Genomic DNA, 22,474 nt, shown 5'->3' on the forward strand with positions numbered 1-22,474 from the left:
CCTACGAAAATATGGCAGACACGCTATGTTTTTTCTGTTGGTTACGCTTCGCTGCTCAGCATTGTTTGTCATTGATCGAACATGTCTACCGCAGCATGAAAAAGACGTATAATTAAAGTATCACACTGCAAAATTGCTATGTTATTAATCACAATACTATAGGGTTGATCATTGGTTTTAGGGTAGCAAGATATATAGCATTATAAACAATACTATTTCTAAGGATCACACTGCAAAATTGACTTACTGTCATCAAGTTTCTGATCTGTCACTGGAATACCGTGTTGTCTCTAATAAACGCTCCCCCTCTAATAAATGCCCCCCTTGTTTTCATTTGCTTTTAAACTTTCATGAGTACCCTAACCAGTTTAAACAGAGGTAAACAGAGGTTTCTCACGTTTAGAATGGATCATTAAGATAACAAAATTTTAACTTATCAGCCGATTAGAAACAATTGAATACTTGTAATGCAACACATCACCTTGGATAGCTTGGGCCTAAAGGTTGATGCTAAGTGGCTCGCGATCTGGAATATTTTAGGAGTAGGTTGATGACCAGTCGGGTGTATAGGCTGCCCCCCCGAATTTCGCACCCCAAAATCGCATTCAAAATTTGCAGTTATAAACACCCACAGAAAATACAGACTTGTTCCTTAAAGAAAAAACTGACTGACTGCTTAAAGGCTCAGCTTGTTTAAGGTAGTTAATGATTTTACAATTCACCTCTAATAAACACCCCCTTTGAAAAAATGCAACACCCCGGGGTGTTTATTAGAAAGAATACGGTAAATAAAATATATATAAATTTCACACATACTTTAGAAGTATAAAATTCATACATTCATCGTAAATCGGTGGGAATGATTTCAACATGGGGAAGTGATGATCATTTGTTTAAAAAGCTATTCTGTCTTGTTCTGCTCCTCCCACTATTTCTGTCCTCATCTTTAACACTGGCATGACTGCCCTGCCAAGCTGCTCTGGCCATCTTTTCTACTCCTATCCTCTCTATGGAATATTCCTGTAAAATCAACATACATTACCATTACCTGCATTACATAAAAGTACCTCCCTCCCCACCATAACTTTCATTCTCAGGGTAAAACAGAGAAAAATTGATGGAAGTTCTAAGAAATTTATTCTTCAAATAAAGCATACAGAATTACTCATGAATTTTCCGGAAATAATTGAAAGAATACTCGTGTAGGATACAAGTATATTTTAACCTGAGGTACCATTGTATTTAAAGCCAAATTCCGGAGGTAAAACAATATTTTATATGTTGTACAATTTTTTCTAAAACACAAAAAGGTTGTTTGACCAAAAACTCGGGAATTGTTAATGAGATACAGATTTTTAAATATTTAAAAACTGGAAAAATCCGCATCTAATTAACCATTCCTCACTTTTTCATCAAACACCACTTTTGTGTCTTAGATAAATCAATTGTACAACATATCAATTTTTGTTTTCCTCTGGAGACTGGCTTTAATTTATAAAAGTTATGGAAATTGTACTTAATTTTCAGTACCATGATTTGAGTGAGCTTCTGATAGTAATCTGCGCTTTCGATTGGTGGGTTATGTGATGTCCAGCACTTCTCTGCTAAGTTTGTGATCGCCATCTTAATTCTGCCCAATAACTCACTCTGTTGATAATTTAAAAAAAAAAAACAAAGTTAAGTTAGTGATAATCATCTTCATTCTACTTAATAAGTCATTCTGTTGATAATCAAAAAAAATTTAGGTTAGTAAAAGCCATCAATTTACAGTATATCAAAGCCTAGTTTGTAGATATAAACTAAGTTACCATAGCCATTTGTTGCTAAACTATTGTGTTCCAAGTTAGTTTGTAATCTACCAAATAATAATTGCAAATTTATACCATAATTGTTTGACAAAAAGTAGGAAATTATGCCACTATATAATGGTACACACATATGCTATGTAAACCCAAGTAAAATCGCTTTACAAGTACGTTCATCCTCCACCAACATAATTTAAATTTTCAAAAGTTTTGTAATAAATACTCAATCATTTATCCATTACCATAATACTACAAAAAAAGGGTAACCATGTCCAATTTCTAAGACACCCACAGCTTCCCTCCACCTAAAAGCATCTTGTTCCTTAATATGTAAATTTTGTTTAACCAAAACTGAATTAGAATAGATCTGAGCTTGAACTTGATTTAAGCTTGGTTTCCATACAATCGCTACACCCTACAGCTTTCGGTGATGGTGATTGGATTGGGGGGGCCTTCCGGATTGTGTCGGGGACCGGTATGCAGTACAACGCTTGCACTGAAAACGCTGTAGCGACAGTGTAGCGATTTTAAGAAAACCAGGCTTCAGGTCGATTTCATTCCGATTCTGTGTCTTCACAGCTTTGATGACAAGCATTACTGATGAGATGAGCAATTGTTTCCATGGTTAAATATACAATTTCGTTTTAGTATTATTATATATAAAATGTAATACATCTCTAGACAATCCATATCCAATTACTTACACCATCTAGCTATTACTGTAATAATTGTCTCCCTCCAATTAAAGACTACTTTTTGGACTGGGATTTCCATGGTCTTTAGCTGATTTGGTCTCGAATTAGAATAATAAAAATAAAAGACATATCTTAATATGAGACCACAGAAAAGTGGTCATTAATTGCAGGTAGTCTTTAATTGGTGGGGTCTTTAATTAGGGAGAGGGAGACCTGTACTATTAAAAAATAATGCTTCCTATACCCTTTTTGACAAGCAAGCCCCTTCCTCCATTACAAAGCTATTACTGTATATCAAATATTATACCCTAGGATTACCCTGTTAATTGCTAGTAGCACTGTATAAAAAAGCACAATTAGAATAAAACAGTAATGGCCTATGTTTTTTCCATAACCGACCCACATTTATTAATTTAAAAAATTTAGTAAAATGCAGTACAGTTCAGATTTATTTTGTTACTCACGCATTGACTAAGGACAGCATTTGTGAATTCTGCCTAATAAATCAGTGTTCACTGAACAAATAAGTAAAACATATACCAATTATACGGAAGCTAATAAAAATTAAAATAAAGTATTGTAGAAGAAAAGATAATACAAAAAAACAAGTGAACAAATGCAAAATATGATAAATTATTAATAATACTGTAATTAAATTTTTTAAAATCTGAAATTTATTTAAAAAAGACAAACTAAAAGGTACTATTTGTTCTTTTACACTCAGAGAATTAATATTTGTAATTGAGGGGGAGATGGGGGGTTATTTCCCCCACCTAGATACACCACTGTGCATTGTGCCATGATAGGATTTTATGTCTCTACACTTAAAACTACATTAAAATATTTCAAATTATAAAAAACAAAACAATTGAAAGCTCTACCTGTTGTCGGAAGCTGTCGTGTCTGTTGAGTGCTATTTGTTCAAGTTGTGTCGTCTCATCCAACCTTTGTTCTTGGACTGATTGCAGCTCTGCTAATTGACGGTTGATGACCTAATGTAAATATTAAAATGAGGGCAAATGTAAACAAAAAAGTACTATCACAACATGTATTAATTAGCACAGTAGAGCTCCTATTGAAGGGATATAACCTAAAAGTGTCCTCTTAATAGGGACACTGTATTGTGAGAAAGTGAATAATATATATGTTCTCATTTTTGTTTTGTTGAAAAAAAACTTACTAAAACGTTCTGGTTTTGATTGTATTTCATCTCTTCAAATGTTTGGTTTTCTTGCTCGACGCCATCATACAAACTCGCAACTTTATCAATCAAATTTGCATTAGTAGCTGTCAAAGTTTTATGGCGATCCATAATACTTGTTAACATCGATTCATTGTTCACCTCAAGATAATCTAAATTGAAGAAAATCCTCATGAATATAACAACCTTAAAGCTTAACAAGTTAAAGCATTATTTTTTGTAATGTCAAAAATTAAATTAAAACATAATCATGCTGATAACTTACTTTCTGGTAGATTATCCAAAACTCTTGTCAAATACTCTTCGAATTTCTTGTACCTCTCAAGTTTTTCACATAGTAGTTTATGCCTAAAAATAAGTCAGATTCATATACATTGTAACTCTTTGTCATAAATAATAATTTAAAAAAATGTAGAAAAAAACATGACCAAGCTACTAAGGCTAATTTTTTAGATCACTGATGTTAGCTCAATGGATTGAGAAACTGTATGCAGGCAGACCAATTCTATAAATATGTCTAAAATTGGCACAGTTTTCTGCAGTCCTATTAAGCAGGAATGTACCAGAAACTAGACCAACTCCAAAAAAATTAGGATTTTTGCATATTTTTACTACAGTATTACTGGGTATCACATCATTGTCAACAATTGCAGCAGCGGTAGCAGAAGCAGCAAAATACAACATAATGTGTTAAGAAAGTACTTCATCTACATTTACCTTCCTTCACCCAAAGAATAACTGGGTACCTAGTAGGTAGGAGATAATGATCTTGAAAGGGCTGAATTACATGCGTATCTAGGGGTGCATGTGGAGGGAGGACTTCTCCCCAAATAATGCTCACCGCCATTTCCTCCCTCTCACTGAAAATGTTCAAAGCAAAAAAATGATGCTCAAATACTTAAAAATCACCTCGCGCTCCCCCAGCAGCTGTCCACTCCCCCATTTCAAACTACTAGATACACCAGTGCTTGGTATACTCCCTACGGTAAGTAGTGTGTTTCGCATTGTGCATGATCGATTCTGTACCAAATGATAAGAGGAAAAGAACCTTGAGCAGTATTTCTTGAAATGGATATGAAAGCTATATAAAGCTTACAAAAAAAAAATGTATGCATGGAATTAAAACATTTTTATCCACCTGTCTTTCAGATCTTCTAGTTGCTCCTTCAACATCTCAAATTCTTGTGTTTTTTGTTCTTTCAGTCGCAGTTCTGTTTGATATTTATGGATAGCTCTTCTCCTTTTTGCTTCATTATCTTGAATAAACTTCTCAAATTTTTGCACCCTGTCTTTCATCTGGAAATTAAATACACAAGAGTTAAAAATATAATGGATATTGATAATAACACACATTGTAAAACCTCTACAAATCATTAAAAGATTTTTCTATCTATCTGTGGAATACTAAATGTTGGTAACTTATGTGGTTCTGTTAAATGAGCAAATAAAATTTTATTTTTATTTTTTGAGGTTTTTTTTTGTTGATTACATACACTTATCTTTCAATTTTATATCTAAAATGATAGAGGACATAAGGTACGACTTGTATATACCTTGTTTAGCAAACCTACTTCCCACCAATGATTTTGAATAAAAATACGATTTTATTTGTGGCCAATTGCACACCCACCGCTACAACAAAATGTAAATTTCAGAAAAAAAAAAGTTTTTCTTTTTTTTTTATTATGCCCGTCCGCTCTCTTGAAATCTAAAAAAAATAATTATATTTAAAGCATTTAACCATCCCAGGCCATTACTACACTGTTTACATTTACCAATCAATTTGTTATTTTCTCCTCCATCTGGATGGTTTTGTCAAAACTATTTGTTACATAAGAAAACATTTTATTTTTTTCTACCTCCCCCATCTTCTGATGATCTTTTAAAAAAAAAAAAAAGTTTGCAAAAGACATTATAAAAAAAGTTTCACCTAAGATACAAAAAGGATACTATTGATTTAACCTGAGATAAGAAAAGATACACTATGAGATGCTAGACTGAAATCAGTCAACTTACTTTTTGTTGTCTCTTTTGCATTTCTATCCGCTTTCGTTCACAACTTTCCATTCGTTTTTTGAAATCATTTCTCTTGGCTTGGAGTTCCAGTGACACCCTCTCAACCTCAACCTGTCTCTTCAGCAATAAAGTCTTCTGAACGGTGTTTAAACCCGTTTCAATAAGTTTACCTGCCGACTACAACATTTAATAAATCAAATACATATACCATGATTCCTATAGTTAAGTTTGTATTTTCAATGTTCAGGATTTTAGTCATTTCTATGATGTTATATATTACAACCATAATATTTATTTAATTATTATATAATAATAAATTAGTGTGAGTGTTCCTAAATGTGTTGTAATAATTTTGGTAATTCTGCATTTCATAATAATCATTTTCTTGTTTTGATCAATTACAAAACAGCATGGATATATGCTATGTTTTACTATAAGAATTGTTTTAATAAAAATAGCAATAAAATTTTATTGTATTTAACTAAAAAAAATTGGTTTTAATATGTATTCAAGTTTTTGTTACAAATTATTAGAAAATATTTTATAGTCCTAATCATTTTATTGGATCTTGATGTAATCTTACCTCTTTCACAATTGGATATTTATTGATATCTTCTTTTTCTTCCTCCTCTTCTTCAAACCTTAAAATTAGATATGAGAATCATCACATACCAAGAAAATTTATTTAAATTAAAAATACATTTATTTAACTTTTAATTTATCATTTTATTGTAAACATTGCAATTTGTATTAAATCAGAAGTGTTTTTTTCGGCTGGCCTACACAATCATCTAAACCGCGTCATTTTACTTTGGCAAAGCTAATAACAATTATAATAATAGGGCTTTAAAAAAGCTAGAGGCCTAGGCCTATTTTCTACTAGGGCCTACACATGACAAGGCATGGAGCTAGACTATCTAGCTAGGCCTAGCACGACTGAGTAGAATGTAAGTACTCACCCACGCTCCCCCAACTGTGTCACAAAAATACTCCGTTTCTGCGGGTCAAGTTCCAAATCCAATGACCGAAACTGAGTAGAAGTCATCTTGAAATCAACATAAACACAACAAAAATTAAATGAACAAACAAATTTTAATATCAATACGGAGAACCACGCACCGACCCAACAAAAAACCAAAATCAAAAATCAATCAATTTCGTATGTAAATGAGGTTACCAAGTAACCTAAACAACTTTGGTCAGCTGACAGAACCATTCTGGGAATCACCTGTTGTGTTGTTTCGTTGAGGGGGTGATTACAGTGGTGTTTTTTACACTAGACGACTGGACAATATAAACTAACTGTCTAACACCAGAAGACGCGCGAAACTTGATTTGTTGTGATGAGGATTTGAATGGTTTTTAAAACTTTCGATCAAAGGTATTTTTAATATTAAATTACTTGTAATGGAGTAGCCATTGTCAAGAATATTTATCTTAAGTATGATCTGTAGTTAAATGCGATACTGTTTTAGCTTATGTATTTTTTAAAGACTAGGGTAGAGCAGCAGTACCCTGCTCCTTCTGCCTGGAGTCTGGGCTGCCCTGGTGGTGGTTAGGTGAGTGCGATGACTACCTGCATGGTGGTCCATGGCTGGCTGGGCAGTGACAGTGCAGCGAGTGCGGTCTCGCCCTACGTCTCTAGGCCTGTATACATATTATTTATTTTTAAATATTTATTGTATGTTTATGTAATTTGTTTAAGCTATTTCCATATGGAAAAATAAAATTGAATCTGAAGCTACCCCTGTCCCAGAGAGACTGTCTGTACTATGTAGTAGTATGTGTAAAATAAGGCCTGCGCAGGGAATAATCCAGGCAAAAATTATGCCTAGAAATCCAGCATTTCAGTAAAAATGCACGGATGGATCTCCGCTCAGATTTCGTCGAAAATTGGACCTATCTCTTGATATATAATTATAATATTAATAACCAATGGATTTTGCGCAATTAAAATACTTTACAAATTACAGTATGGCCTCTATCCAGTTTTTTTTGTTTTTTTTTTTACAAAATATAGTCCTATTTTAATTTTATATTTTCATTGTTTTGTAATGCTGATCGAATAAATAAATATAAAAAATGATGAATATATATATTAGGCTTGCTCTCTCTATAATATCTAGGATCAAAAAAAAAAAAAAAAAAAAAAACCTCCCTCCCTCATCAGTTTTTTGGTCTTGATAGGATGATAAACTAATAATTTTTTTTATGGGGCCTTATTGTATGAAATAAAAAATAAATGTTATTTTTATTATGACCTTATCTTTTAGAATAGGAGTGGTATCCAAGTCATTTAATCAGCATGGGTATCCATGGACTGATACCATTTGTGAAGGATGCCACAGAGCAAATTAATATCAGGAAATATGCAGGTTATACTGTCGCTGTGGATACGTATTGCTGGCTGCACAAAGGTGCTTTCGCTTGTGCAATGCAGCTTGCTAAAGGAGAGGTGACGGATCAGTAAGTCAACCATCAAACTACTTATATATACTGAACTTTTATACAGTTCTCAACATATTTCTCAAAATGCTATTCAAATGTATGAGTTACTTAATCAAGATCCAACAATATACATTTTTTTCTTTTTTAGATATGTACGCTATTGTATGAAATTTGTCAATATGCTGCGTTCATTTAATATAAAACCAATTTTGGTGTTTGACGGCTGCAATTTACCTTCCAAGAAACATGTTGAAAACAGCAGAAGAGAGTGAGTCACATTACTATTAAACTGTTATATTTGTTAATTATTGTATTTAATACACATGATATTGATCTGTAATGTAAACAAAAAAAAATTCCATTTCTCATGTATGTTTGAATTTCTTTTTTTCCAGGCATCTTAAATCTTAAAATTCATAAACTTTAATTTTCTTCTTTAACAATACATTATATTATGTTTCATTTATTATTAATAAGCTTTTTTTAAATAATTCTAAGATCTATCCACATGTAATAATAATATAAAATATTAAATTTTCTTTGGCAAAAACCTGTTGTTTGCCAATATGTAATATTAGCTATGTCACTTGTTTTTATAAAATAAAATTTAATAAGATCTACAGTACTTTATTGGTTTTTATATTGTATTTTTTTGCTTGCTCTGTATCAATTGAGTGTCCCACATCATTAGCTTTTGCTGGATAGGGACCAGCATAGATCTTATGTACTAGTTTCACAGTGTACTTAATATTTAATCTTTTGTTTGTTTGTTTTTTTTATTACAGGAGGCGAGAAACGTTTATGAAGAAAGGGAAACAGTTTTTGAGAGAAGGAAAAGTGAATGAAGCAAGGGATTGCTTTACACGATCCATCAACATTACCTCAAAAATGGCATTAGAAGTCATGGAGGTACTTATCATCACAACACATTCAAAATTAGATTGCTCAATGATTCATATTTAGCTGTAATGTGTTGCCCAAGAACAGTGGCATTTGTAATTAAGTGTTGGTCTGTTTGTCAACAATATTTTTTCATTCTAGGCCTAGGCCAAATGCTAGTGTTCAGTACCAACCAATGCGTAGCCAGTAAAACCATGCTCAACTCTATGGTTTAGTTTCAAAAGTGTCATCTTGAAATATCCTACAATTTTGGGCTTTTCCTAGTGAAAGAAATGTCCCCAACTCCCCCTCCCTCATCAAAAAAAAAAAAAGAAAAAAAGATTACCTCAGACAGATTTTGTAGTCCATTGGGCTTGGGCAACAAGCAGTTACTTTTTGCTTAATAATAATTTAAAATAGCTAAACATTAATGTATTGTACTGAAAACTATTGATACACTGTATCTTTATAATTATTTCCAGGCTGCAAGGTCGGTAGGAGTTGATTGCATCGTGGCCCCATATGAAGCGGACTCTCAGCTTGCCTATCTTAACAAAGTTGGAATAGCAAAAGCAATTATCACTGAGGATTCAGATCTCATTGCTTTCGGATGTGACAAGGTACGGTACCAGAATGTATAAGCGTGTGCGTGAGGTCATAGAGGGTGCTATAAACTATGCGTGACTGTTCCCGTTTACCAATTCTGTGATTGTGTCTACTTTTTACTCCATATTTATGGATTCCTTCACACTTGCAAATCCCTTCACACAAAATGAGATTTGGTTTAATACATAAAATTCATATATTTTATTTTTGTTCACTGTAATGAACAAGAGAGAGCATTTTATTTGAATTAAAATTTATTTTTATTTTATAGATTTTATTTGAGGTATTTTGTTACGAACTTTATTTTAAGGTTGTGGTCAAAATGGATATAAGTGGTAATGGACTAGAAATAAGTTCAGCAAGACTTGATAAAGCCATGAAAATTGGAACCAAGTATACAATGGATAAGTTCCGGTATATGTGCATCATATCAGGCTGCGATTATCTTTCATCGTTACCTGGGATTGGGCTGGGAAAAGCTCGCAAACTGTTCCTACTCTCATCAAATCCAGATGTTCATCAGGTTTGTAGTCTCTACAATAAATAAATATCCATGTTTCTTGGTCCCTCATGACCATATTTGTGGAGTCAAATAGCTTGGTGGTTAAGATGCATGCCTATCCTAGGGTCCTGGGTATAACTCCTGTCACAGTAACACAATTAACAACAAAAACAACTCAACTCCCTAAGCCTTATTATGAGACTTAGTTTATGTAGAACATTTTCACAAAATTCAATAACCGACTGCTTTTTTCTCCCGGTTTTCACAGGCTGGCATTTATTTTTTGGGGCCACTATCTTGATTACAATTCCTGAGCACCCGGGCGTCTGTGGCAGGGCAAATGTGTTTCCGGTTTCTTTGTTCAAGCCACCTAGGCAGAGGTCCGGGAATACGCCAGGGTGGTGATTGATGGTGACCCCGAAGAGTATTTGCATCTTTATTATTGCCTGTCTACCCATCCATGTCATTTTTGTTATAAGATGAATTTACATAAAAATAAATAAATAAATAAAATAAAAAAGGAAAAGAAATGCAGAAAAAAGGCTACACTCTGCAGGTGCAAAATGACGCCATTATTATTAGCATCCTGTTGTATGTTGTAAAGGGATATGCCACTTAGAAAAGTGATTACGTTCGCTGTTTGTACATATGCTTGGCCTTAGCCTAAACCATTTAATAAATAATAATAATTAATAATTTACTGAGAATTGATACTAAAGTTAGCCTCATATCCATATCTTCTTGAAGGATATCCTGGGTTCTTTAGGTTGCAACAATTTATTAGTTTGTGCAAACTGGTTCTACAGTAAATACATGTTTTGTTTTTAATGAGGATGCCTTCAATTTGAATTTCTTTCTCATCAGTTGTTAAAGAAGATGCCAATGCATCTAAAGATGAAGTTAGCTGTTGGAGAAGACTACATCCAAGGCTTTCATCAGGCTAATAATACTTTTCTATATCAACTTGCATTTGATCCCTTGAAACGCAAACTCGTTCCTTTGAATCCATACCCACCTGAAATCAATCCAGAAGACATCAAATATGCCGGAAAGTATCCTTCAAAATCATAAATTATCAATAATTAATTCATGAATAATTTCTTTTGTTATTTTTGTAACTTAAAATTTCAGTAAGCCAATTTTTTCAATTGTTAACTTTTAACCTTGATATTGAGCATGCACGGTTCAAACTATGACTATTAGTCCACCAGTAAGCTAATTATATGTTTGAAATAAGAATTTACAAAAATGTTCTTTTTTTTTTTTGTTTTTCAAGTAGGCCCCAGATATATGAAGAAATTTCTGTTTTTTTGGCCAAGGGATTTTTTTGTATAAATAAAGTGTAATAAAGTAAAATATTGAAGAACACTTGATACCTATTTTTTATGCTTGAAAACATTTTAAATGTAGAAAATTTAATACTAATGGTTAAGGTATATTGTATTTAAATATTTTTGAATTGCAATAAGAAAACTCTGATAAAATATTAAGCGTTCCTTAGATAACAAATCAGATACATTGACGATGATGTCGCACTGCAGATGGCGTTGGGAAATGTAGACGTCAATACTGGCCGCAAAGTTGCTCACTATGTGCCAGAATCAAAGAAGGTCTGTACTATTGTAAAGTGGAAGCTATTAACCAACTTTAATGCAAAATATATTTTAAAATAATGTTTTTTCTCATAGAAGAATTTGAAAAACTAGTCTACGTTTTGTAACAAGAGCCATATGATCTGATTTTTGAACATTATTTTGAAGTTTACATTATTTTATTTTTATTTATTGATTTAGTATGTTGATCCTAAGACACCTTGTCATCTATTGAGTATCTGGCATGACAAATACAAACCAGGACCAAAATATGGAGCAGACGACCCTCTGAAGGTACAGCATCCTTCAACTAAAAACAGCCAAACAACTGTGAGGACACCTGCATTCAAAAGGAAAGGGAAGAAATCTAAAGAAAGAGAGAGTGAGTATTGTATAGATTCAAAGTCTTGGTGCAGGGAACAGATAGATAGATAGATAGATAGAAATCTTTCTTTATTCTAGATACTTAATGAACTTTTACATTGTTCTTCCTTAAGGTCCAGTTAATAGTTTAAAATTAAAATAAGAAATGAAATTTAAGAAATTATATACAAAAACAAAAGAAAATTTGGTAAACACAAGCAAAATTTGGTATACACAAGAAGCAGTTTGGCTTCCCAACCTCGAGGTCGGGGTTTTAATGCTGTGCATTTCGCTTGTATCTGCATTGCAAATAGGTACCTGTTGGGGGTTGCCTACTCCTGCGATGATAGTGTGTCGTATCTGAAGAAAGGCGCTATATAAATAAACAAATAAAATAGTAAGTAAATGCTTAAAAGTATATGGTCTGTTAAGAAATTTTAAAAACCTCAAAACTTAAAAAAAGATTAATAGCTCAATTAAAAGTATTAATTAAGCTATTAACATCTATAAAACCATATAAAACCAAACAAACTAATTTACATTTTACTACAAAAAATCCTTAAATTGATTACCAACCAATCTAAGCAAAAGAGAATGTATTTATGATTTATATTATTTATAAGTAATTATCTTACAAAAAAAATGAAGCAATGTAAATATTTAATATAGTTGGTTAGCATATATTACAGATTTTGTAAAAGTGGACAAATAATAATCTAATTTTGTTTTTATTATTTATAGATAATTTCTCGTTGGAACATGAATCTGATCTTGCATCAATGTATGGTTCTCCATCAAAATCCAAGAAGAGATCCGTTCCTGAGACGCCAGAAAAGGATTCAAAGGTAGAATCTGCCAGGCAATCAGATCAACCCAAAGTAAAACGGAATCGTTTTGCAGTTAAACGGCTCTCTTCAAAAGAACGCAAAGATCTCATTAATGAGGGTGCAACTCAGAAAAGCAGGTGGGTTTTAAAATTTTGCTAATTAAAATTGTAATTTCATCAAGAGTATCTTCTATGTAAGGTTTATTTAAGAACAAAAGTAAATGCAACTTCAAATAGTAAAAGAATGGCCATAATTCTCAACATTTCAACCTTTATTGGGTCATCTTCAGTAATTTCATTCTTCATAGCTTAAGATAACCAATAATGCTTGTTGAAACATCAAGAACAATAGCATTTCTGTTTTACATTTTTTTCTAAATATTTGAAATTGGTCCCAAATTAATTTCTTCACTGGCCTTGTATATAGTGGTCTTTTTCAACTTTAATTAATGCATTTTTAAATAAAGTATTTTTTTTCTATATTTATTACTTTTTTGAAACATTTCTCACACAGGTTTTTCACAGCTCCAACAGTCAAACCAAATACTAATAGTTCAGATGATGAGAGTGAAAACGACTCTAAAAACACTTCGATTCTGTTGGCAGAATTAGAAGGAACGCAAGATGAAGTTTCAGAAAATGACAAATGTGATGAAATTGCTGAAAACAACATTCCCAAATCGGCTCAGTCAAAATTACAGAAGTTCAAAAGGTCATCACCTCTGACATCTGATAGACAAGTTCCAGGAACATCATGTAAGCAGACCAAAGTGGATGACAGTTCAAGAACCAATACGCCTTTATGTGAACAAAATCAAGAAAAACAAAACATGCTGTATGAATATGATTCTTGGTCCCAAATTAATTTCTTCTCTGGCCTTGTATATAGTGGTCTTTTTCAACTTTAATTAATGCATTTTTAAATAAAGTATTTTTTTTCTATATTTATTACTTTTTTGAAACATTTCTCACACAGGTTTTTCACAGCTCCAACAGTCAAACCAAATACTAATAGTTCAGATGATGAGAGTGAAAACGACTCTAAAAACACTTCGATTCTGTTGGCAGAATTAGAAGGAACGCAAGATGAAGTTTCAGAAAATGACAAATGTGATGAAATTGCTGAAAACAACATTCCCAAATCGGCTCAGTCAAAATTACAGAAGTTCAAAAGGTCATCACCTCTGACATCTGATAGACAAGTTCCAGGAACATCATGTAAGCAGACCAAAGTGGATGACAGTTCAAGAACCAATACGCCTTTATGTGAACAAAATCAAGAAAAACAAAACATGCTGTATGAATATGATTCTGAATTAAGTAGCAAGAGGCCAGTTTCGTCAAAAGGAGCATTTTCTTGGAAAAGGAAAATTGGCAAAAATGAGAAAAAACTAGATTCTTGTAAACATCCATCAGGAAAAAATTCCAATAGTAGCATCAAAAGCTTCTTGAGTTCCTTTAGAAGGAATTCAGATAACGACCTGAATACACCCGTTGATGTCAATGACATCGACCAAAAGAGTACGGTTCAAGAACATCCAGATGTAATAGTTGTTGATGATGATTCGGATAATGAGCTGTCACAAACATCTTTCAAACTCTCCCAGATCAGCGACTTGTATAGTATTGATGGTGATGCAAGTCAGTCGCAACAGAATTCAACTCAGCTAAGTCAGTCGCAACAGAATTTAACACAGCCAAATCAGTCGCCACAGAATTCCACTCAGCTAAGTCAGTCGCAACAGAATTTAACTCAGCTAAGCCAGTCGCAACAGAATTGGACACAGCCAAGTCAGTCGCAACAGAATTTAACTCAACTAAGTCAATCGCAACAGAATTCAACTCGGCTAAGCCAGTCACAGCAGAATTCAACACAGCCAAGTCGGTCACAACAAAAATCGACTCAGCCAACTCAGTTGCAGAATGACTCACCACTATCGGATAACGGTGGTACTGACTTCTCAATTCCAAACTCTCAAAGCATTTCTTTCAAAAATTCTTATGAAGGAAATGAATCGAGTCAGGAAAGTGTCCTGAGTATTTCTATTCCTCCTTCCAATATGGGCTCCTTAAATTCCGAGCCATGTGAACCCAGGCTACCACAATTTGACACTGATCATCTAAGCATTGTCAATGTTGATGGGAATTCGCAAGGTCGCGTATCCACAAACAATTCCGTAGATTGCGTCACTAGTTCATACTTTACAAATAAGACCAACACAGATGGCAATAAAGAGGTCACGAGTAGGTCAACTAGTGCCACGATGAAACAAAACAAGGTAATTACTTTCAAAAGTGTATGTGAGAAGCAAGCTGTAATACAGTGGTTCCCAACCTGGGGTCCGTGAAAAATAATTGGGGATCTGCCAAGTTAGAAGGGTCTGCAGGGGGTTTGCAAAAAATGTTGATTATTTTTCTCATACAACAGTGTGATAAACATCGAATTGCCAATCATTAACATAATAATAATAATAATCTTTGGTGTTGTACTTTATTTTATCCCGTTGGTGGATTATTGAGAATGAGTAAACTTACACTTGTGGGTTCATGAAGACTTTTAACATGTCCCGAGTGGTCTGCGAATGCAAAAGTGTGGGAACCACTGCTGTAATATAACAAAAAAAGCATGTGTGCAAAGAGTGGTGCCGAGTCTTGCCTTCAATCCTAAGGTCTTTGGTTGAATTTCTTTCTGGTTTTTTTTTTTCTCTTACAACCAAAACAACTACACTTCATAAGACTCATTAAGTCTTAATTCATATAGAGCGCAGTTATTGGTATTTATACTATGGATGAAATGAAATAAAAATACAATAATCTAAATCAATAAATATAAACATTTAGTAAATTAAGCAAAATAAAATTATGCTTACATAAAATGTATAAAAAGTATATTTATTGCTTAATTCAGGTCAGATGTGGACTACAGCAAAGGAAGTCAGCACCCTGTACACCAGTATCTAGTTTAGGTGAGAACAAATTACCAAAATTAGTATTTTTTTAAATGTTAGTGTTACATTTTGCTATACTTCCATGGAACAAAAATGATGTGGTATTATTTAAATTATCTTCATTTTAATTAAAGGCTTTCTATTCATATGGGACTATGATTCTCCTAGAATGCCATTGTGAGGTTTTTTTTTCCATTTATCTTTTTATATACCGTAGTTCATTGAAATTACAGGTCTCCCTCCAATTAAAGACCAATTTTGGGACCAGGGTTTCCATGGTCAATAGCATCTTTGGTCTGTAATTATAATAATAAAGATAAAAAACATTTGTTAATCTGGTACCACAGAAAAGGGATCTTTAATTGAAGGGGCCTGGGTTTCCATGGTCAATAGCAGCTTTGGTCTGTAATTATAATAATAAAGATAAAAAACATTTGTTAATCTGGTACCACAGAAAAGGGATCTTTAATTGAAGGGGCCTGTGATTTCCAGTCACAGAACACCATTGCGAAATAACAGTTTTGGGCAGAGAAGTGGTAATCTTGTGCATAGCTCCAGGGTTCAACCACTATAATCTCTTCTAAGAAATTTCACATTCAAATTTCATTTCCTGGGAAGGTGGGGGGGGGGGTTGGGGAAGGGAGTATCTGTGCTGGCCTTTCGCTACACCCTGGATCCATCACTAATAGTTTGTGATTATCTTTAATTTAAAGTGCTGTCCAGTCATATAGGACCCTCTAAGAATGTTGGATTGCGCAGACGTAATGGTACCAAGAGGAAAGCTTTTGATGAGAACAGCACACGTCAAATCAAAATGACAAAATTCTTTGCTAGCTCAGCCAAAATGTGAGTTACTGTATTACTGTTTTTAAATTTCATTCAAAAAATCAATTACTGTACTAACAATGGTCTTTCGACAGATATAGCAAAAGGAGTTGGCTACTTTATGATTGACATTTAATGATGTATCATTATGAATTATTTTTTTTATTGTTTTAAAATATTATTAAAAACAATAATAACATTTATATTAGCGATTAGTGTATACTAGTCACCACTAAGTACTTTAAATTTAAGTAAACCATTAAAAAAATTATTTTACGTTTACCATTAAAATTTATTAATAAAATGTGTTACAATGCAACTTCTATGTCTTATTTGCCACATACATATCTTTACCTTTGGTTCATAAAGAACTTTTGAAGATAAAGTTCCACCCAGTAGACCACGAAAACCACAACAATTAAAATAAAAATTTGAATTTCTCATTTTAAAAGAAACATCCATGTATCAGAAATGGGGGAAAACCAGAATTTTGATCATAAAGTAGGAATAAATTATTTAAAGATCCATTAATTGGTGCTTAAATATTTCTTTACAGTACAGTGCAACAAATTACTTAATGTATTTTAAAAAATAATTGACAGGTCTTCAGAGTGTCCAGACAAGCTGAAAATCAAACCACTTTTATCACCTGTGAATACTGCACCAGAATGCACCCCAGAGTCGGTGACAAGTGTTAGATTGATTGAGGGCGCTAAAGTACAAAGGAATATCTTCATTTGAACAACTTCATCGCATACCGTTTTATTGGTTTTACCAGATGACCTGTCCAAGTCTTGCCGACTCCTTGGAAATGCGACTCCTTGGAAATGAGACAAAACCGCACAAATAATTTTATACTACAAAATTTAAACTTGGTGCTAATATAATCTTGTGTTGCTATATGGTGATCAGTTTCACCTTAGGCTGTAAGGGTAAATATGAAATTAGTTTTTAAGATCATTTATTTCAGTGCCAAATATTAGTTTAAGCAGCCAAATTTTATCATAGATCAATTAATTTTATAAAGTGAATTTAAGGCCATTTATATTTACTGTATAAACTTACTGAACAAATTTTGTAGGTGGACTATGATCTTTCAGAAACTTGCATAATTTTATATGGATATGAAATTTACCAATAAAGTGTTTTAATTGATTGTTTAAAATAAAGGAAACAAAAAAAAAATCAAATAAATTAGTTGTTTTTTTACGCTGATAAAACGAATGATTCCACTGATACACAAGTACTGTACTGAATAATTATTAGATATTGCCATCTATTCTACACAACATAAAGATTATGTAAATTTGGTTGTGAGTATACGGTGCCTAGGTAATCCAGGGCAGGGGGATATCAGAGTATTGAACATTGAACTCCGCGTCTATCATGAAGGAAATAATTATTTCCTCCATTCGTCAATAGAAAGCATGTTCGAGTTTCAAACTCTACCTTTAATGTTTCATTGCATGCATACAGGGCAGTCGGATCCCTTGCAAGTCTATAATCTTCGGGAATATCCACTTGAAACTGAAACATTCCTCATCATCTTGACGGTTTGGTTTATAAATCAGTGACTAAAGCATTCTAGTACTTTCACATTTTATTGAAACAGTACACTGTAATTATTATCTCGATGGATGGATGCATGGATTTATCAGTAAGCCCCTGGCTTATGGCTTGTTCTTACAGCAAGGCTTCAATGTGAACATAATTGAGCATAACCACAAAACATAAAATGACAAAAAGAACAGAATTGATTAGATATAACAAGTGGTTCTATTCACTCAACATCCAAATAACCTCCATTTTTCTATATTATATGTCGTCATGGAGACCTCTTGAAAAACCCAACTTATAAAATGTAAAAGAATACGGCAGTAGAATTGAGTACACATAGCAGTACAAAATTTTAAATCGTGTCCCTTGACTAAGAATACATATAAACTGAAGTATGTTGAATGATGTCCAATATACTTGTCTAAGAAATTGAGCCTAAGCATTAAAGCACCCTACAGTTCATCCTTGCTTTCTATCTTCAGTAGTTCCACCTCAAAGATCAGTGTAGCACCGCCTGAAAGAAAACAAAAGAACAATAATTCGATGCTGTAATGGGAGATATTTAGTTACTGTAGTCTATACACTACATATGATGAATTAATGGGCATAGACTGAGGGAAGCATCTTAGTTCCATTAAGTTGGTTAAAATACTAAAAATGAATATTAATTTTTCATCGGAATATGCATTTAATTACACATTCTGAGATATAGTTGCGCATTGTCCTTTTTCACACTCCCAAGGCCAAAATTAGCATACGCCCATGTAATAAGAGATAGAGTTAATGTGTAAACAATCAATGAATACATAAAAATTCTTGGAGGAGTGTTGAGACTACTTCCTACTGTCAAGTGATGTCTTACCTGGAATCTTTGGTGGGGCACCCCTATCACCATAGCCTAAATGAGATGGAATTATCAACTTTCTCTTTTCACCAACACACATTCTATAGAGTAAAAAGAGTAAAACTGATTTTTACACTTATGACATCATACTTTGCTTTATCAATATCAATAACTATAACAGACATGAGAGCCAGCAAGGGGAAGTAAACCTAACCCTTCCACCTTCCCAAAAAAAAAAAATTATACATGTATAGGTACAGTAGATTCAATCAAATTAACTTTTATTCCATTATAAACAACATAATTATAATATATAATAATGATGCTTAAAAAACTTGAATTAGGATGTGAGAATATCTTTACCTAAAAACTTACGTCAAAAGACCTTGGTCCCAACCCTTAATCACTTGTCCAGCTCCTAAAGTAAATGTGAAAGGTTGCTTCCTTGGAATACTGCTATCAAATTCTGTACCATCTTCTAATGTTCCCTGAAATACATAAACAGAATATAGGTAAAGATAATCCTGTGTTCCTTATTGACCGTAGGGGAATGAGCTGTTAGCCCATCGTAGTAAGTAGCTCACTATTATGTGGTAGGGTGGCCAGTTCCTTTCCATGTTGCCTTTTTCCTCCTCAGTAGTGAACCAAATGGGTACCCATTTATACACCTGGAAGGAGAGGGACAGACGTAGGTAAAGTGGCTTGTTCAAGAACACAGCAAAATGCACCCCTGACCTCGAGGTTGAGAGACCAATGCAACTGCTGCCTCAACTGCTCCCAACAGCTGAAATACATACTATTAACTGTACCACTGCAACAGTTTGTTTTTAAAGATTAATCTACTACTTTTCAAGCTAAAATTTTTTTTGTGGTTATTAACATTGTTATCTTGCATATCACCCATACTGAAAATAATATCTATCAGTGTTAATAATGGAGTACTTTATAGTTGGTGGTAAGCAATTGTGATGGTGATATCAATAGCTGTATGACAACATATAAAACTGTAGGTTTTTCACAAAAATAAAATTACTAAATAAAAATATAAATATTCAAAATATTATAACAATGTATGACAAAGTCATACTGTATTATAAAAAAGGTAAATAAATTGACTAATGATGACACTCAGTGATAATCCATTTAATAATAATAATAATAATAATAATAATAAATAATAATAATAATAATAATAATAATAATAATAAAATAGTAAAAAAAATAATAAGGCTAAAACTATGCCTATTCCTTAAATGCATAAATGTTGATTAGTAGCCAGGAATGAGTTATATGATGGGATTTATCTGTTTATAATTTTTTGTTCCTGTGGGATATGTTTCAAATGCATTTCAATCCAAATAAATCATGAGTTACTTAGTTTTAATGCAAATTTTCATTTTAACAAAATCTGATATGGAAGGCTTCTAATTTGAAGTACTGTACTAGTAATTGTAGTTTAGTTTAAAACTTGAAATTAATATTTTTAAATTCAATGCGTTTTCTTATACTTACAGTTGTTAGGCCAAATAAAATGAATTACTAGTTTTACATCAAATTTTGGAGCCTCATGAAAAAAATTTACTATTTTTCAAAATAAAAATAATCATAATCTGAAAGGTTATTGTCAAAGCCTACAGAGGTGAAAATATAAATCAAAGTATACATTACAGAGACTGACTCATTTTGATTCTTTTATATATAACAATTTTTGTTTAACAGCCTATTTCCATTAGGCCGCTAGAAATACATGGTTCTCGTCAACCGCCCGCTCTCGATTTTAGGCCCTGCATTTTAAAAAATTCATCGTTTATATTTGTGTCATAAAAAAAACAGAGGTAAGAAATCAAAAAGTACAGCTGACGATACTATTGGTTCAATTTTGTTCAATTTTCTTAAAAATCCTACTCACTTTCATTTCATTTCTTTAGGCACGAGCGCCAAGGATATGCCAATAAGTGAACTTAATCACTGTCCTACATGGCATATCCATTTTACAACTGGGGACTTAATGGACCAGTACACTGGGGTAACCCCCTACTCTTCTCATAGGATGTACTAGGTTCTTTTAAAGTGCAACGAGCCAAATGCATACACTGGGCCTACGGTTTAAAGTCCTTATCCAAGAAGACTTGTTCTACCACCGAAACTATTGGTGAATGAGCTGTTCGATCCAGCTCCGATATTAGAGCTGAAGGTTACGGTCCCTGACTTAACCGCTCGGCCAATCAACTCATGTATGTCGCAACATGTTTAATCGATCACAGAGTGCGTATAATCGTCGCAGACCTCCATGCATCCGTATTTTAAATAGACACGCGGTCTTTGACCCAAATTCTGGTGAAGGACAAAAATCCCTTACCAATTTTTTAAGAAGCGTTGACAAAAACCATTGTAAAGCATTTCCAGTGGCCTTAGTACTTAGGATAGTAAATAGCAAATACCCTCAACAAAAAATAATTTCAAATCCCAGACATGAAACTAATAGTTAATTTTATTTGTCTTTACACCGTACACTCACCGTATAATGCATATGTAGTACATCACCTTTTGCACTTCTCCTTTCGCAGTTTTCAACTTTCTTTTTAACTCCAATTTGTAACTTTTTTTGTTTTTCACCAGCAATTCCTTGCAGAGTGATGACTAAGAAAAATGTAAACAGCAAACTCCTCATCATTTTCTGTAAAAAGAAAAATCTAAATATTAAACCTTAGTGCCTGTCTACTACCTCGGTCCAGGCCGCTGACAACTTCGGCAGCGCGGAATTTGTATGGAGCGCCATTTGAGCATTATCCCACACTACATGCCGCAGTGGTAGTCCATTTTAAGCCTTTAATAAACTTCTTTAATGTAGCCTTGAATGTTATACTTCTGCACAAAGTACAGTATTGCTTTCATGTACAATAAATATTTACTTATTTATTTCAGGTATCTGGATTTTTATTGAAGCATTACTATTACTTACTATAAACAATTGATCAGGCAGTTGAAATGCTAAATATTCCATTGCTTCAGGACAGATGTACCCGCCTGACAGTGCAGAAAATATTTTTCAAAATTGAAGAATCCCAATAATAGAATACATGACTTTCCCCTCTCCTTATTTATGAAAAAGTATAGTCAATAGATTGTGATACGTTGTTTTTTTGTCTGTTACGTTTCAATTTACCATGTTATGATCATGTTTATAAAAATACATAACTGTATTTATAAATGAATATACTGAATGGTATATGATGAATGAAAATAAAGGAAATATATACTATAGTATTTTTATATTTATATTTTTCATATAAAACATATCAATATATTTATAATTATATACCATACACTTGAATTACCGTTTCTGCCTTCTTTTATATTCATAAGC

The 22,474-nt window shown here is 32.9% G+C and overlaps 3 protein-coding genes across 6 annotated transcripts; 1 reads left to right on the forward strand and 2 right to left on the reverse strand.

Moving 5' to 3' along the window:
• Positions 1–256: 256 nt before the first annotated feature.
• On the reverse strand, positions 257–6,881 carry LOC117107225 (coiled-coil domain-containing protein 42 homolog). The gene is made up of 9 exons (XM_033248841.1): positions 6,677–6,881; positions 6,301–6,358; positions 5,718–5,894; positions 4,840–4,997; positions 3,967–4,049; positions 3,681–3,853; positions 3,382–3,492; positions 1,531–1,647; positions 257–1,020 (listed from the first exon to the last, which is right to left on the reverse strand). Exons 1-9 carry the CDS (start codon positions 6,760–6,762, stop codon positions 886–888), a joined length of 1,098 nt encoding a protein of 365 aa, XP_033104732.1. The 5' UTR covers positions 6,763–6,881; the 3' UTR covers positions 257–885.
• Positions 6,882–6,957: 76 nt separating this feature from the next.
• LOC117107224 (exonuclease 1-like) lies at positions 6,958–17,891 on the forward strand. 4 transcript variants are annotated; one of them, XM_033248838.1, is made up of 16 exons: positions 6,958–7,098; positions 7,991–8,183; positions 8,314–8,433; positions 8,951–9,074; positions 9,527–9,664; positions 9,961–10,173; positions 11,017–11,204; positions 11,666–11,762; positions 11,946–12,126; positions 12,849–13,071; positions 13,448–13,763; positions 14,226–14,974; positions 15,008–15,212; positions 15,842–15,899; positions 16,595–16,727; positions 17,309–17,891. In XM_033248838.1, exons 2-16 carry the CDS (start codon positions 8,023–8,025, stop codon positions 17,445–17,447), a joined length of 3,045 nt encoding a protein of 1,014 aa, XP_033104729.1. In that variant the 5' UTR covers positions 6,958–7,098; positions 7,991–8,022; the 3' UTR covers positions 17,448–17,891. The 4 variants fall into 4 exon arrangements, with proteins under 4 accessions (XP_033104729.1, XP_033104730.1, XP_033104731.1 ...); XM_033248839.1 differs by having other exon boundaries at positions 14,226–14,604; positions 14,665–15,212; XM_033248840.1 differs by having other exon boundaries at positions 14,226–15,212; positions 17,326–17,891.
• Positions 17,892–18,288: 397 nt separating this feature from the next.
• LOC117107226 (peptidyl-prolyl cis-trans isomerase FKBP2-like) lies at positions 18,289–21,813 on the reverse strand. The gene is made up of 4 exons (XM_033248842.1): positions 21,626–21,813; positions 19,483–19,595; positions 19,126–19,208; positions 18,289–18,777 (listed from the first exon to the last, which is right to left on the reverse strand). The coding sequence occupies exons 1-4, from the start codon at positions 21,779–21,781 to the stop codon at positions 18,716–18,718; spliced, it is 414 nt and encodes a 137-aa protein (XP_033104733.1). The 5' UTR covers positions 21,782–21,813; the 3' UTR covers positions 18,289–18,715.
• Positions 21,814–22,474: the final 661 nt, after the last annotated feature.

This window comes from Anneissia japonica, unplaced genomic scaffold (assembly GCF_011630105.1).
Source record: "Anneissia japonica isolate Jap-2015-1 unplaced genomic scaffold, ASM1163010v1 scaffold967_len435762_cov181, whole genome shotgun sequence".
NCBI lineage: Eukaryota > Metazoa > Echinodermata > Crinoidea > Comatulida > Comatulidae > Anneissia > Anneissia japonica.

What these genes read in the sequence shown, in the direction of transcription:
- LOC117107224 (XM_033248837.1), top strand. Translation starts at nt 8,023, where the DNA reads ATGGGTATCCATGGACTGATACCATTTGTGAAGGATGCCACAGAGCAA. An exon ending in TGGCATTAGAAGTCATGGAG is followed by an intron (nt 9,075 to 9,526) that starts GTACTTATCATC and finishes AATTATTTCCAG; the next exon opens with GCTGCAAGGTCGGTAGGAGT. An exon ending in AAAATCAAGAAAAACAAAAC is followed by an intron (nt 13,764 to 14,225) that starts ATGCTGTATGAA and finishes GAAAAACAAAAC; the next exon opens with ATGCTGTATGAATATGATTC.
- LOC117107225 (XM_033248841.1), bottom strand. Translation starts at nt 6,762, where the DNA reads ATGACTTCTACTCAGTTTCGGTCATTGGATTTGGAACTTGACCCGCAG. An exon ending in ACACAGTTGGGGGAGCGTGG is followed by an intron (nt 6,359 to 6,676) that starts GTGAGTACTTAC and finishes TCTAATTTTAAG; the next exon opens with GTTTGAAGAAGAGGAGGAAG. An exon ending in CTAGAAGATCTGAAAGACAG is followed by an intron (nt 4,050 to 4,839) that starts GTGGATAAAAAT and finishes ACTTATTTTTAG; the next exon opens with GCATAAACTACTATGTGAAA.
- LOC117107226 (XM_033248842.1), bottom strand. Translation starts at nt 21,781, where the DNA reads ATGATGAGGAGTTTGCTGTTTACATTTTTCTTAGTCATCACTCTGCAA. An exon ending in TACTACATATGCATTATACG is followed by an intron (nt 19,596 to 21,625) that starts GTGAGTGTACGG and finishes TATGTATTTCAG; the next exon opens with GGAACATTAGAAGATGGTAC. An exon ending in TGCCCCACCAAAGATTCCAG is followed by an intron (nt 18,778 to 19,125) that starts GTAAGACATCAC and finishes GTTTTCTTTCAG; the next exon opens with GCGGTGCTACACTGATCTTT.